The 13,605-nt window shown below is 39.5% G+C and overlaps 2 protein-coding genes across 5 annotated transcripts; both read left to right on the plus strand.

Moving 5' to 3' along the window:
* The first annotated feature begins 2,784 nt into the window (after nucleotides 1-2,784).
* LOC115107042 (uncharacterized) lies at nucleotides 2,785-8,328 on the plus strand. 3 transcript variants are annotated; one of them, XM_029630396.2, is made up of 6 exons: nucleotides 2,785-5,579; nucleotides 5,870-5,908; nucleotides 6,185-6,433; nucleotides 6,652-6,906; nucleotides 7,246-7,494; nucleotides 7,984-8,328. In XM_029630396.2, exons 1-6 carry the CDS (start codon nucleotides 5,525-5,527, stop codon nucleotides 8,076-8,078), a joined length of 942 nt encoding a protein of 313 aa, XP_029486256.2. In that variant the 5' UTR covers nucleotides 2,785-5,524; the 3' UTR covers nucleotides 8,079-8,328. The 3 variants fall into 3 exon arrangements, with proteins under 3 accessions (XP_029486256.2, XP_029486257.2, XP_064864337.1); XM_029630397.2 differs by having other exon boundaries at nucleotides 5,544-5,579; nucleotides 5,870-5,912; XM_065008265.1 differs by lacking the exon at nucleotides 2,785-5,579 and having other exon boundaries at nucleotides 5,592-5,912.
* Nucleotides 8,329-9,438: 1,110 nt separating this feature from the next.
* Nucleotides 9,439-13,575, plus strand: LOC115107045 (carcinoembryonic antigen-related cell adhesion molecule 1-like). Of its 2 annotated transcripts, XM_029630406.2 has the most exons (10): nucleotides 9,441-9,607; nucleotides 9,914-9,967; nucleotides 10,170-10,418; nucleotides 10,598-10,864; nucleotides 11,043-11,342; nucleotides 11,527-11,663; nucleotides 11,753-11,797; nucleotides 12,045-12,320; nucleotides 12,468-12,716; nucleotides 13,256-13,575. In XM_029630406.2, exons 1-7 carry the CDS (start codon nucleotides 9,556-9,558, stop codon nucleotides 11,786-11,788), a joined length of 1,095 nt encoding a protein of 364 aa, XP_029486266.2. In that variant the 5' UTR covers nucleotides 9,441-9,555; the 3' UTR covers nucleotides 11,789-11,797; nucleotides 12,045-12,320; nucleotides 12,468-12,716; nucleotides 13,256-13,575. The 2 variants fall into 2 exon arrangements, with proteins under 2 accessions (XP_064864338.1, XP_029486266.2); XM_065008266.1 differs by having other exon boundaries at nucleotides 9,439-9,607; nucleotides 11,527-11,797.
* The last annotated feature ends 30 nt before the right edge of the window (nucleotides 13,576-13,605 follow it).

A 13,605-nucleotide genomic window follows, 5' to 3' on the forward strand; every position in this document is an offset into this window, starting at 1 on the left:
TATAACGAACGTGACAATATGAAGTAAAACGTCCAGGTTTCAAAGAATTAAGGAACAGGAAAAATGTAGTGATGGTAATGATAGGCCTAACAGTCTTTAGGTAGATGGAAAGGCTTTCCCAAAAACCTTCTCAATATAATGTTAACTCGCTACAATGCCTACTATTATCCAGTGGTGTAAAGTACTTAAGTAAAAATACATTAAATACTACTTAAGTAGTATTTTGGGGTATCTGTACTTTACATTACTATTTATATTTTTGTCAACTTTTACTTTTACTTCACTACATTCCGAAATAAAATAATGTACTTTTTACTCCATACATTTCCGTGACACCCAAAAGTACTGGTTACATTTTGACAGGAAAATGGTCCAATTCACACACTTATCAAGAGAACATCCCTGGTCATCCCTACTGCATCTGATTTGGTGGACTCACTAAACACAAATGCTTCGTCTATAAATTATGTCTGAGTGTTGGAGTGTGCCCCTGGAAATTTCTCAATAAAAAATAAGAAATGGTGCCACCTGGTTTGTTTAATATAAGGATTTTAAAATTATTTATACTTTTACTTTTGATACTTAAGTACATTTGACCAATTCCATTTACTTTTTATACTTTTATATTTTTCAAGTATTTTTAAAACCAAACTTTTAGACTTTTACTGGGTGACTTTCACTTGAGTCATTTTCTATTAAGGAATCTTTACTTTTACTCAAGTATGACAATTGAGTACTTTTTTCACCACTGCATTTACACAAGTATTTAGACCCTTTACTCAGTACTTTGTTGAAACACCTTTGGCAGTGATTAAAGCCTTGAGTTTTCCTGGGTATGACAGCACAAGTTTGGCACACCTGTATTTGGGGATTTTCTCCCATTCTTCTCTGCAGATCCTCTCAAGCTCTGTCAGGTTGAATGGGGAGCATCGCTGAACAGCTATATGGAAAATTCCTTTCGACCTCATGGCTTGGCTTTTGCTCTGACATGCACTGTCAACTGTGGGATCTTATATAGACAGTTGTGTGCCTTTCCAAATCATGTCCAATCAATTGAATTTAGCACAGGTAAAAACATCTCAAGGATGATGAATGGAAACAGGATGCACCTGAGCTCAATAGCAAAGGGTCTGACTCATAGCATAGGGTCTGACTACTTATGTGAATAAGGTATTCCTGTTTTTTATTTAGAATAAATTTGCTAAACATTCTAAAAACCTGTTTTCACTTTGTCATTATGGGGTATTGTGTGTAGATTGATGAGGATTTGTATTTATTTAATCCATTGTAGCGTAACAAAATGTGGAAAAAGTCAATAGGTCTGAATACTTTCCGAAGGCACTGTATATTTTTGTTCAGTATAGTTAGACCCCAGACCCCCATTAGACCACTGACAACCAGAATTAACCCTGATTAGGAAAAGGGGTGTAACAGGTGCGTGACGCCACTCCGACCCCTACCAAAACACAAATAATGAGAGCCAGCGGGTTAGATGATTCCACCATCGGCAACAACAGCTAGCTACTAGTTTATATTCAGCTAAATATAGCACCAGGGCTATAAGAACTAAACCGATGGACATGGGTCATGACATTGGGTATGTAAACTTTATGTATATGTCCTTAGAAACTGTGTGAATATAAATTCACTGCAACCTTAGATGGCTGCACCAGACCAGTTGGTGGCACCATATATACGTCATTGGAACCATATATATGTCATTGGCACCAGTGGCACCATAGGATACTAGAGCAATAACTTTTGATCAAGGGAACTTTGTCTCATGTAAATTAATGTTAGATTTAAATTATACGGACAATGTGAAATATTGTTATTAGTATATCTTTTAATCACATATTGTTGCCCTATTATGTGGTCTGAACGTGGTGAAAAGTGAATATTTTATTCTGGAAAATTGGAAACTGGAAGTACTGCTGCTTGCGCAGTCAACGCAGTACAGCTTTGAGAGTTTATTGAAGTATTTTGGAACACTAATGTGGAGTATACCAACTATGATTCAAATCATGTAGACATGTTTTGTCATTTGGCAGACACTGTTATCCAGAGTGACTTATAGGAGCAATTGGGCTTAAGTGCCTTGCTAAAGGGCACATTGACATATTTTTCACTTGGTCGGCTCACAGATTCAAACCAGCAATCTTTTGGTTACTGGCCCAACACTCTTAACCAAACCTAGGGATTGCTTATACAACGGATATTGTGACCTTTCTGTCATACTGTAAACTCTGTTCATTGCTGCTCGTAGCTATATATATATTTTTTAAATATCAATGCCAAATGCAGTGGTAGAAAAAGTACCCAAATGTCATACTTGAGTAAAATTAACATATATTAATAGAAAATGACTCAATTAAAAGTGAAAGTCACCAAGTAAAATACTACTTGAGTAAATCTAAAAGTATTTGGTTTTTGTATCAAAAGTAAGAATATAAACCATTTCAAATTGCTTATATTAAGCAAACCAGACAGCACAATTGTCTAGTTTTTATTTTATTTACAGATAGCCAGAGGCACACTACAACACGCAGACATCATTTACAAATGAAGAATCAGAGGCAATATGGATGCCCAGGGATGTTCTCTTGATAAGTGTGTGAATTGGGCCATTTCCCTGTCTGCTAAGCATTCAAAATGTAACAAGTACTTTTGGGTTTCAGGGAAAATGTAAAAAGTACATTATGTTCAGTGGGAATGTAGTGAAGTAAAAGTAAAAACTGTTAAATATATAAATAGTCAAATAAAGCACAGATACCCCCCAAAAACTACTTAAGTAGTACTTTAAAGTATTTTTACTTAAGTACTTTAAACCACTGGCCAAAAGTGGATAGGCCACTGTGGAGTGGATTTACAAAGTATTTAAACACGTCACGTCAACACGTCAATGGCATGAGGCAGGGCAAAGTTTCAAGTCTAGGACAAATGGAGCAGTGGATATGAAGGTTTAACCCCTCGATCACACCTACAACATCATTCCATTTTGGTACACCAGAAGTACCTTAATTTCCGATGGAATGCCGTGTTTGCTTTGCAGCAGCATTGCATTGCAGAGGCGTTGACTGTGTGGTGCATACCTTGGATTTTTGTTGCACACATGTCCAGATGATGATGCTTACCATTTTGCTCAATGACAATTTTGTGTGACTGCCTCTGCGATGCAATGCTGCAAGGCAAACACAGCGCTCCATTGGAAATGAATGTACTTCTGGCGTACCAAAATGCAATGATGCTGTAGGTGTGATTGAGATGTCCGCCGCTCCAGTTGTCCTAGAGACTTCAAACTTCGTATGTAGGCGTCTTTCCTCATGCTGAACAAATTTGTCTCAAGCTCCCATAAGGTCCATCAGGATAGATTGTCAGACATGCATTTAGGTTATGTACCCAGTAGGTCCCTCAGATCCTCTGGTACTGGCCTTTCAACTATCCTAAAGCCTAGGACCAAGAGGCAAGGAGAGGCAGCCTTTAGGTATTATGCCCCCAGCCTCTGGAATAGCCTGCCAGAGAACCTGAGGGAGGCCGAAACTGTGGACATATCTAAAAGAGATATTAAAACACACCTTTTTAGATGAGCTTTTCTTTAAAGTGCTTTTTAGTCATTTTTATTGTAATTATTTAGTTTTTTTATCCTCTTATGTTTGTTGTGTAGTAAATATTTGTATTTGTTTTTTCCTGTGAAGGACATTGGGTTGCATTCCATGTCTGAAATGTGCTGTATGAATAAAGTTTGATTTGATTTCACACTGTAGGTGTGATCAAGGCATAGATGAAGTGAGACTGCTTATAACAGCACCACCTATAGGCCAATCAGTGCCATTCTGTTTGGCCAAGTTACTCATGGCATCTTGTTTCTGTGTGTCAAATTAGATGTATTTTTCTCACTAATGTATGCTTGACTTATTTGACCATGCTTCACTGTGAACCCCTAATTATTCTATAACCACAGCTTGGGCACACACACATAGTCTATACCTTTAACATTATATATACACTGTGGAGCTCCAAGGACTCGGGGTTATGGCATCCAGATTCCGCGTTCAGCTAGTCAACTAGCAGTGGTGGAAAAGTACCCAATTGTCATACTTGAGTAAAAGTAAACATATCGTAATAGAAAATGACTCAAGTAAAAGTGAAAGTCACCCAGTAAAATACTACTTCAGTAAAGTCTAAAAGTATTTGATTTTAAATATACTTAAGTATAAAAAGAAAATGGAATTAAGTATCAAAAGTAAAAGTATAAATTAAAAGTATACATTTCAAAGTCCTTATATTATGCAAACCAGATGGCAAAATGTTCTCCTTTTTAAAAAATTGATGGATAACATGGGGCAAACTCCAACACTCAGACATACAGTAATTTAAAAACAAAGAATTTGTGTTTAGTGAGTCTGCCAGATCAGAAGCAGTAGGGATGACCAGGGATTTTCTCTTGATAAGTGTGTCAATTGTACCATTTCCCTGTCAAAATGTAATGAGTACTTTTGGGTGTAAGGGAAAATGTGTGGAGTAAAAAGTACATTCTTTTCTTTAGGAATGTAGTGAAGTAAAAGTTGTCAAAAATATAAATAGTAATGTAAAGCACAGATACCCGAAAAAAGGACTTAAGTAGTACTTTAAAGTATTTTTACTTATATACTTTACACCACTGTTAACTAGTATAACTTGTGATTGACTCTACAATGTGAAAAACATTACATGGATGATGGAATACAACTGAAAGAGATGGTTGTCTGAAATGTTTACGTGAAATTAACAAATGTTAGATCAGCTTTAATAGGATATGATGAAACAGAATGTGACATAAGGGGTTATAAATGGGAATTTAGATCATTTTACAGCATATGACATACATTTTACCCACACAGTATATAAAAATGTTCACTTCTGCATTTGCAAATATCTGTATCAGCAAAAAATACACTTTTTAAGAGTAATACTTTGTAGTTACTGTGTTTGTTTTTATTCTGTTTGAGGTATTGATATTGAGGTTCAAACCAGAGTTTCTGACACTGTTGACACAATCAAGTCACGTGTGCCTAAAGTCTGTTTCATTCAGAACTTTTTGTACTTTTGATAAGAGATTCTGGTACAAGCCATGCACTGAAACCACGTTCTCGACACTCCTAAATTCGTCATACACTCATGTATTACACATATAGTCTCATATCTTTCCCTCCAATTGATTCTGTCTATTAAAAATAGTAAATAATTGACTTCAGCTCCCCAGGAGCAGGGATGGAGAGTTGGAGACCACTTATTTTATACCTCAGTACATTGCCCTCTACATGTTAGTTCATAGTAAAAGTTGCCAGTTCTGTTTTGCCCTATTTAATGGTCACTACAGAAATAATGTATTTTTAATGGGCAGGTTTGCATGGGCAGGGCAGGTTCGCTCTCAGTCTGTTCTTTCTGATAAGGTGTGTTTGTTAACCTTCTCACTCTACTACTTGACTCTGTAACAGTTCCATATTCCTGGTATCCATTCACCTCACTCCATCGCTGCAAGACAATGAAGGATACACACACCCTGCTCAATCTACTTCTGCTGTTTGTGTACCTTGCAGGTAATATGATATGGAAAACACAACATTATTTTTGAGATAATATTTTGTCAAAATCTATTTTTGAGGATGCCGAACGCGGTTTGACATCAGTCAGTAAGTCTGTATGTTCTGGAAACGTTCTGCTAAGCTCTATAACCTTATTATTATTATCTATAACCGCATATGTTCAGTGTCTGCTGAGGTTAAACTTTTGTTTGGACATATTTGGGTCTAAGCATAATGATAGTTTTCGTGTTACATATACATTATAACGTCTTGATGACTGTGAGGCTGTTTTTATGAACTTCCAGGATCAGCTGTGACCACTGATGGAGGGAAGGACAGTCCCAGTAGGTAAACCACAGACACATGACAAACTAGTCAACGTATTATAGTATGGCAACATCATTGGAGTGTTGGGTCCTCTGGATTGTACCTGTGGTAGGGCAGTAGTGCTAACAGCTAGCAGATAACTACTGTACAGAAATGAGGGGTCAATTGGAAATGCCATGACTTTTAATTGTATTATTATTGTAGCAATTTATCCCTATTACAAGTAAATGTACACCCTTTGTGACAAAAATCTGGTAGGCCAACATTGCCTGATTGTGCACTGTAATTTTCAGATGGTCCCTTGGAACTAACCATTTTGGGACCTGACTTTGTGACTGTGGGCGTGCCATGCAGTTTTGACTGTTCCGCCCAGTGCTCTCCTTCCTGTAGCTACAGAATGAGTATCGACGGGCAGATTGGGCAGGGGAACGAAGTGTTCTTCACAGCTCGCCAATGGGAGGAGTCCCTAAACCTCACATGCACTGCAAGGAATGATGACTCTGGGAGGTCCTCTACAGTAACAAAGATACTGCAGGTTTTAGGTGCGTGGGTGGTTTGTTGTTTTTATGACACTTCACTTGAAATTAGAGGTGATGGTATTTATGATATTAGGAATGGAGGGATAATTCAATGTGTTTTAATTTACTGACAAGATGTCTGGATTACTGGATTAGTGTTAGATTGAATGATTTTGCTCATGTTTTTCACATTGGTCATAGGATCTAGACTATTATCTAAATGTGTGTGTTCCTCCTTGTAGCTGGACCAAGCAATGTATTGATCACAAGCCCTGACTTGATGACCCCAGGGGCCCCACAAAGCTTCAAGTGTAACGCCGACTGTCGTCCCTCCTGCAACTACACTTGGGGGATAAAGGGCCGATGGCTCGGGGGGCAGGGGAACGAGATTACCGTAACTCCCGAAGAGTTGGCCACCTCTGTTACCCTGAACTGCAAGGCCATCAACAGTGTGTCTGGGCTCTATGCCATGGCCACCAGGACAATACCTGTAACATGTAGGTTATTGGGAGATGTAGAGCTTCCTCTAACAATTGTAGATTATTTATTGTCATTAGTGTAATGCAATTGTTCATATCCATATCCAGGGCTGGATTAAGAAATCATAGGCCCCGGGGCTTTGTTTTGTTATAGGCCCCCTGGTTGGATATTTTTTGGGGCCTCTCAGACCCCATTCAGGCTTGGGCCCAGGGCCTTTTCAATAGATTGATCTATCAATTAACACACTTCCCTTATCCAGTATACATTCTACATTTGATGATTAAAGAGTGATTATGGGGTTTTGGTTGAAGTGATACTTGAACCAGCTTCTTCCTTTACTTTTTGTCTCCTATCAGCTGGTCCATCAGAGGTCCACGTCATTGGTCAAGACTCTGTTGCAGTTGGCTTCAAGTCCAAGTTTCGGTGCACTGCCAAATGCATTCCTGCTTGTGACTACTGGTGGATCGTTGATGGTCACACTGTTTATGGCAGTGAGATGGAGATGACGGTCGAGCGACATGTGAAGTCAGAGAAGATTAAGTGCTACGCTCAGAATACGGTCTCAATGAATTTTGACTTGGCAACCAAGACCGTACGGGTGGGAGGTACAGCAGAAATCTCATGATTATACATTTGAGTAACTACAGTCATTAAAAAAATATGTCAGACAAATCAAATCCAAATTGAATGTATTTATAAAACCCTTTTTACATCAAGAAGATGCCACAAAGTGCTTATACAGAAACCCAACCTAAAACTCCAAACAGCAAGCAATGCAGATGTAGAAGCATGGTGGCTAGGAAAAACTCCCTAGAAAGGCAGGAACCCTACTGTAGGAAGAAGCCTAGGGAGGAACCAGGCTCTGAGGGGTGGCAAGTCCTCTTCTAGCTTTGCCAGGTGGAGATTATAAGTGTACATGGCCATTAAGGCCAGATTGTTCTTCAAGATGTACCAACATTCATAGATGACCAGCAGGTTCAAATAATAATCCTAGTGGTTGTAGAGGGTGTAGCAGGTCAGCACCTCAGGAGTAAATATCAGTTGGCTTTTTGGTGTTCCTTTTGTAATGTTTTTGTTGTTGTTGTGTGTTACAGATGATGGAAAATCCATGGCCACACAGGCTAAACAGACTATAGACCTGCTTCTGTTTGCCTTTACACTCTCACTCTACACTGTAATATCACCGTAATCCAGGAGAGGGCCGTTTTGTACAAGGAAGTAAGCTGTTCTCCACACGCACATCTGAATCATTTGAAAACATGTCAGCATTATTACAAACAGTGCCTTCCATATCAGGATGTTAAGAATATTTGCTGATGATAAGTGGAGTGGAAAGGCTTGGCTGAATCTTTCAATATTAAAGCACTACGTGTGTGCAAGCATCATCACGTGTATACCCTATTTGGAATAAATATTTAATAAAGACAAATTTACATGAATTTAGTAGCATGTCTTTTTTGCAATGTGTAACTTTTTTTTCCAGACTTGAGATGGAGTTGAAACCTGCAAGCATGCCATCTTCATGGAAGGCACAGACTTTGAAGTGATGTATTTTAAATGGCGTGCTGATGTTGGACAGGCTCAAGACAAGTCAGGTCCAGCTTAACACGCCAATTAAAATACATTACTTCAAAGTCTGTGCCTTTGGGGGGAAAAATATGTAATATAGATTTTGTTTGCTCAAATAATTTACATTCCCAATATTTGTCTAGAAACTGCATAACTGCAATAAAATACATGACAAACTGTTTTTGAAATGTTTTGTGTTTTCTCAAATAAGTTCTGAAACAATTATCTCAATCAATTGCCATCATACTGAATTAAATATTTGAAATGTGAAATAGTTTGGTATTGTTAGTTGAAGTGCTATTTTCACATATCGTCTGACATGATTAGCATTAACTTCACAACAGATGAGGGGCCCACCCTGCATCTACATGTACATTTTGATCTGGAATGTAATCAACATGCATAAATATGAAACACACTTGATCACGGAGTGCGATTAGTCCGCTTTTGATTATCACTGATTATATATCAGGAGTTTATTTTATGGTACATAAGAACAATCAATGTTCCAGAGAGACAATGGTATCACCTACACACACACCCTCTCTATCTTTTCAAGCTTTTCCATGCATAACCCTTTTGTCATCTTGAATTATAGTTCAATTGGTTAAGTTAATTAATGCATTTTAAATGGAAAAATAATAAGTGTCCTTTACTAATATACATATTATACCAACAACCACTGTATCTACATAAGAGCTATTCGACATAATAGGATAAACAGATTAAAACATGTTTGCACACTTTCTTTTGTCTGTAACCGTCACCTGTCTGAATGGACGAGAAGCAAACAAAGTGAACGCTCCCTCGCTCAGAGACATGTCACTTATCAAAAGGCTCCGTCGCAGTAGATCAACGCCTACGAACACAAGGAACTAGCACGCACGCCCTAACCAGAACACAATGCCGTGGAGCTGATTACCCACATAAAGGTCCAAACCCTAGCGGCGCTTTGCTGGAACTGTTAGATAATGTCTTGTTTTTGAATTGGTTCCTGATAAGATTGTCAGACAGTTTTTTTCCGGAGGTATAAGGGGAGAACAGCTCTTGAGTGGACATTTCAGCCACTTTGTCGCCCGGATCTCGGCAGCAGAACCATGATTCTCCTCTGCACATTTCGTCTGCCTCTGCTGCTCACCTGCCTGGCAGGTAAGATACCACATTCAACTGAATCTGTTAGTGTTGAGGTCAAATCTACTTCAAGTCAGGAATGACATTTTCTCATGCAAATTTGTAATGGGGAAAAAAATCTGAATTTTTCTGAATTGTCAAAGTAGCGAATAAGAAATAGTTTTGTAATGAAAATCCAAATGTTTTAAACAGAGAAGTGCCTGCATGCAATGTGTATCTAGGGCCTAGGCCATATACATGTGTTATTAATGCTTTATAAGATAGTTCATTTAAAGTGAACCATTGTGATGGCATGGGATTCTTTATCTTTCCGTGTTTCTGTAGGAACACTTGCCAGTGAGAGAGAGCAGGGCAGGACATCGGAGGAAACCACACCATGTAAGATACATTAGGTTTCTGGCATCATTTCTAAGTATATAAAATAAATGTATGCCAAAAGGCTATATGCATGAATCATCCATTGTTTATCCTTACACTAACATTATAACATTATGGTGAACAATAAAACATGTCAATCCACTTCGTCCTAATTTTTTACCATTATGTTTATGACTCAGGGGCTTTTTTTCCGTTCTGTCAGATGGGCCGTCCTTTGTGGAGATCAGTGGGGTGAACACAGTGACGGTGGAGGTTCCCTATGGCTTCCAGTGTTCAGCCAATTGCTTCCCAACTTGCACCTTCACCTGGACCAGAGGAGGGCTCACCACCCAGGGCCCACAGCTCAACCTCCAGCTGAAGGAGCAGGTTCCACCACAGGTCCTGACCTGTATGGCTGCAAATCCCACCACTGGGAAGTCGGTGACAGTCAGCAAAACAGTCAACGTGACGTGTAGGCTACTTATAATCCGTTTTTATCAATCTAAACGAATATTTAGAAATCATACTATGCCAACAGATGTTATGCTTTTGTGTCTCTGTACTGCATATCCAAAGGTTGTGGAGCTCTGTTCTACACTCTCCAACCTAATTCAACCGACAATTATTATACGACAATTATTTATTTTCTAGCTGGACCGTCCAATATAAAGATCACAGGTCCTGATACACTGTCCAGTGGAGTGACGTCCAACTTTTCCTGCTCTGCTGATTGCTACCCGTCCTGCTCCTACACCTGGACAATTAGTTCTGAAGCACAAAGCACAGTGACCACCAAATATGGTCAAACCATCTCTGTCACACCTAACTCCTGGGAGATTGCAGAGGAATTGATCTGTGATGCTCAGGACACTGTCTCACTCCTCTACATCTCAACCTATGTCACACCTTACGTGGCCCGTGAGTGGAATTTTTGTCCTTTTTTTTCAACTTTGGAGTGGTCCATTGAAGTCGCATTGGATAATTATTACTATATAATGTTAGTCATATATTCCGTGTACACTGCATTTTTAGAAACTTCTAAGAGTTTATAATCAATTAAACACATAATCAAGTGTTTACTTCCACCTCTTCCCAGGTGGACCGGGGGCCATTTTGATCACGGGTGCCAGCTCAGTGACAGTAGGAGACACTTACAACTTTGTGTGCTTTGTTGACTGCACCCCCTCCTGTAACTTTACCTGGACATTCAATGGAAAGATCTTCAATGGTGACGAGATCCAGTTGCCAATCTTCCATAAGGGCGATAAGCCCATGGTTGGCAGTAAACTGGTGGTTACTGTTGATGATTACAGGCACAATGAGGCACTGACGTGTGAGGCCAAGAATGCTGCCTCAGGGGTCACTGCTGTTAGCACCAAGATCCTGAGCGTCACTGGTAAGTCAGAGTTTTTATGACAAAAGATTTGTCACAAGTCAATATTTAGAATCGGATGTTTGGAGGTGACAGTCCACCATTTTGTAGAAGCCAACTCAAAGTATTTATCTTGGTATCTCTCTGAAAATAAAATGTTCCTTGTTCTTTCTGTCCTCTTCACCTCTTTTCCACTCCTGTCTTCCAGATCCTATCTCTGTACAGCCGGTGTCCCAGGACAAGCCCTTGGCACACCAGCCCTTCTCACTGCAGTGTGTGGGCTCTCAGAATCCAGCCTCCATTTTGTGGTTAAAAAATGGCCTCCCTGTAGCTGTGTCCGGCAGGGTCAGTCTCTCCCCCAACAATATCACTATGTCTTTTAGTCCTCTGCTCCAGTCGGATGGTGGGCTGTACCAATATGCATTGTTTCTCAGGGGGGAGCACCCATCAAAGGGTTGGGTACCAACTGAATGTAAATTGTGAGTATGCAGAGATAAATTCTATTTATACAGCCATTTTTGCTCACCATACACCAGTATTTCAAGAAAGATCATAAAAGAGATGCAGTTATTTACAGGAGCAATTAGGGGTTAAGTGCCTTACTCAAAGGCACATCAATAGAACCCTTAGGCTACTTGCCACCCCTATGTGTGTGTGTGTATCTGTATGTATATATATATATAGGTTTACTAGCTAATCATAAAGATATTTCATGACATTTTCCAGATGGACCACTTCAAGCTGTTATCATCCAATCTGGCAAAGGCCCAGTAGGTAAAGTCCTGTATCTCCTGCCTGGATCAAAGACAGCCTTTCAGTGTTCTGCCCTGTGCTACCCCACCTGTACCTACACCTGGATATACAAGGGGAGGCTGGCAGAGATGAACGCCTCCTTCTCCCTCACACCTGAGACAACCATGGACGGAGGACCCCTCAGCTGTGTGGCTTACAACTCAGTGACCAATGACAACAGCACTGCCAATACCTCAGTTGTGTTACTTGGTGAGCAGCAGTTAGATTGTATTTGTCAAAACGTATTTCTATGCAGACCTTGAAACTGAGTGGTCTTGTCACTGTCATATGAAGCATAAAAAGAGGTAGTTCAGAACAAACAAGCCATTCTAGGTCTAATGTTGACCTTTCTTTCAGATGGACCATCTAATGTGACCATCTCAGGACCAGGTTCCCTAGAGGTAGGGGTCAAGGCCAGTTTCAAGTGTATTGCCCAGTGCTCTCCCTCTTGCAGCTACACCTGGAGTGTGTATGGTCGGACCATGCACGGCAGTGTGGTTGATATAACCGTCAATCGTTACGTGGCCACTGAGTCTTTCAGCTGCGAGGCACACAACACGATCACCGGGAAGACAGCAACAGCCAATGAGACACTCAGTGTCACAGGTATGGTCAAACTACTATGATCCATCAATTTAATTGTTGGTCTTATAACACTTCCTACTACTCCATTCAACTGGTGACGGCATCTTCGGTAATAATTGTCATGCAACCGGCCAGGTATTGCCATAATTTTAATTTTAGTATGAGCTTGAAATGTATCATTATGCACATTTGAAAATTAGCTACACCAAACCTAGTGAATACAACACAGCTTGGGTGAAACACAGATCTCAATAAAGTTGACCGCTTGGAACTTTTGAAAATGAAGCTTCTCTCGACCGTGCCGTCATGCTCGTAAAATGATCACCAACTTCACCGAGTTCATGAAAAACTGCTTTTGGGTAAACTGTTAACCAAGTAAAAAGTTGAATCCCCTGTGCTAAAATATAGGTATTAAGACAACTGACACTTTGCTTATAGTTCAGTTATTCTCCATAATTGTCAGTTACACGCAAATACAATTATTGTGCAAGCCCTACATGTGTAGTAGACATGCCACAAAGTTCAGTCAGCTATTAACATTTCTCCCCTTATTCCCAAAGATTCTCACTGGTGTGGATGTTGAGAACAGTCAAGACAAGAATTCCATTCAATGGCGGTGGGGCAACAATGCAATCTAACAGTGTCTTTATTATCTTGTACTGCTGTCTGGAAAATGTGTGCTTTGTTAATGCAGTTTGACAGACTTCCTGTAATTTGTTTATTTTCCACATATTATGTATACTTTGCCAACTTCTTAGTCCATGTGTAGATGACACCAAAACCCTATATTTTACAGTTAACATGAGAAAATGCTATTTGCTGAAAAGTATCTTCTCCATATCTGCACTTTCAGTGAACATCAATAAAGGTTGTCAATTTATTAGGTATTCACTCATTCACTGCAATTAAT

This window comes from Oncorhynchus nerka, linkage group LG23 (assembly GCF_034236695.1).
Source record: "Oncorhynchus nerka isolate Pitt River linkage group LG23, Oner_Uvic_2.0, whole genome shotgun sequence".
NCBI classification, from domain to species: domain Eukaryota; kingdom Metazoa; phylum Chordata; class Actinopteri; order Salmoniformes; family Salmonidae; genus Oncorhynchus; species Oncorhynchus nerka.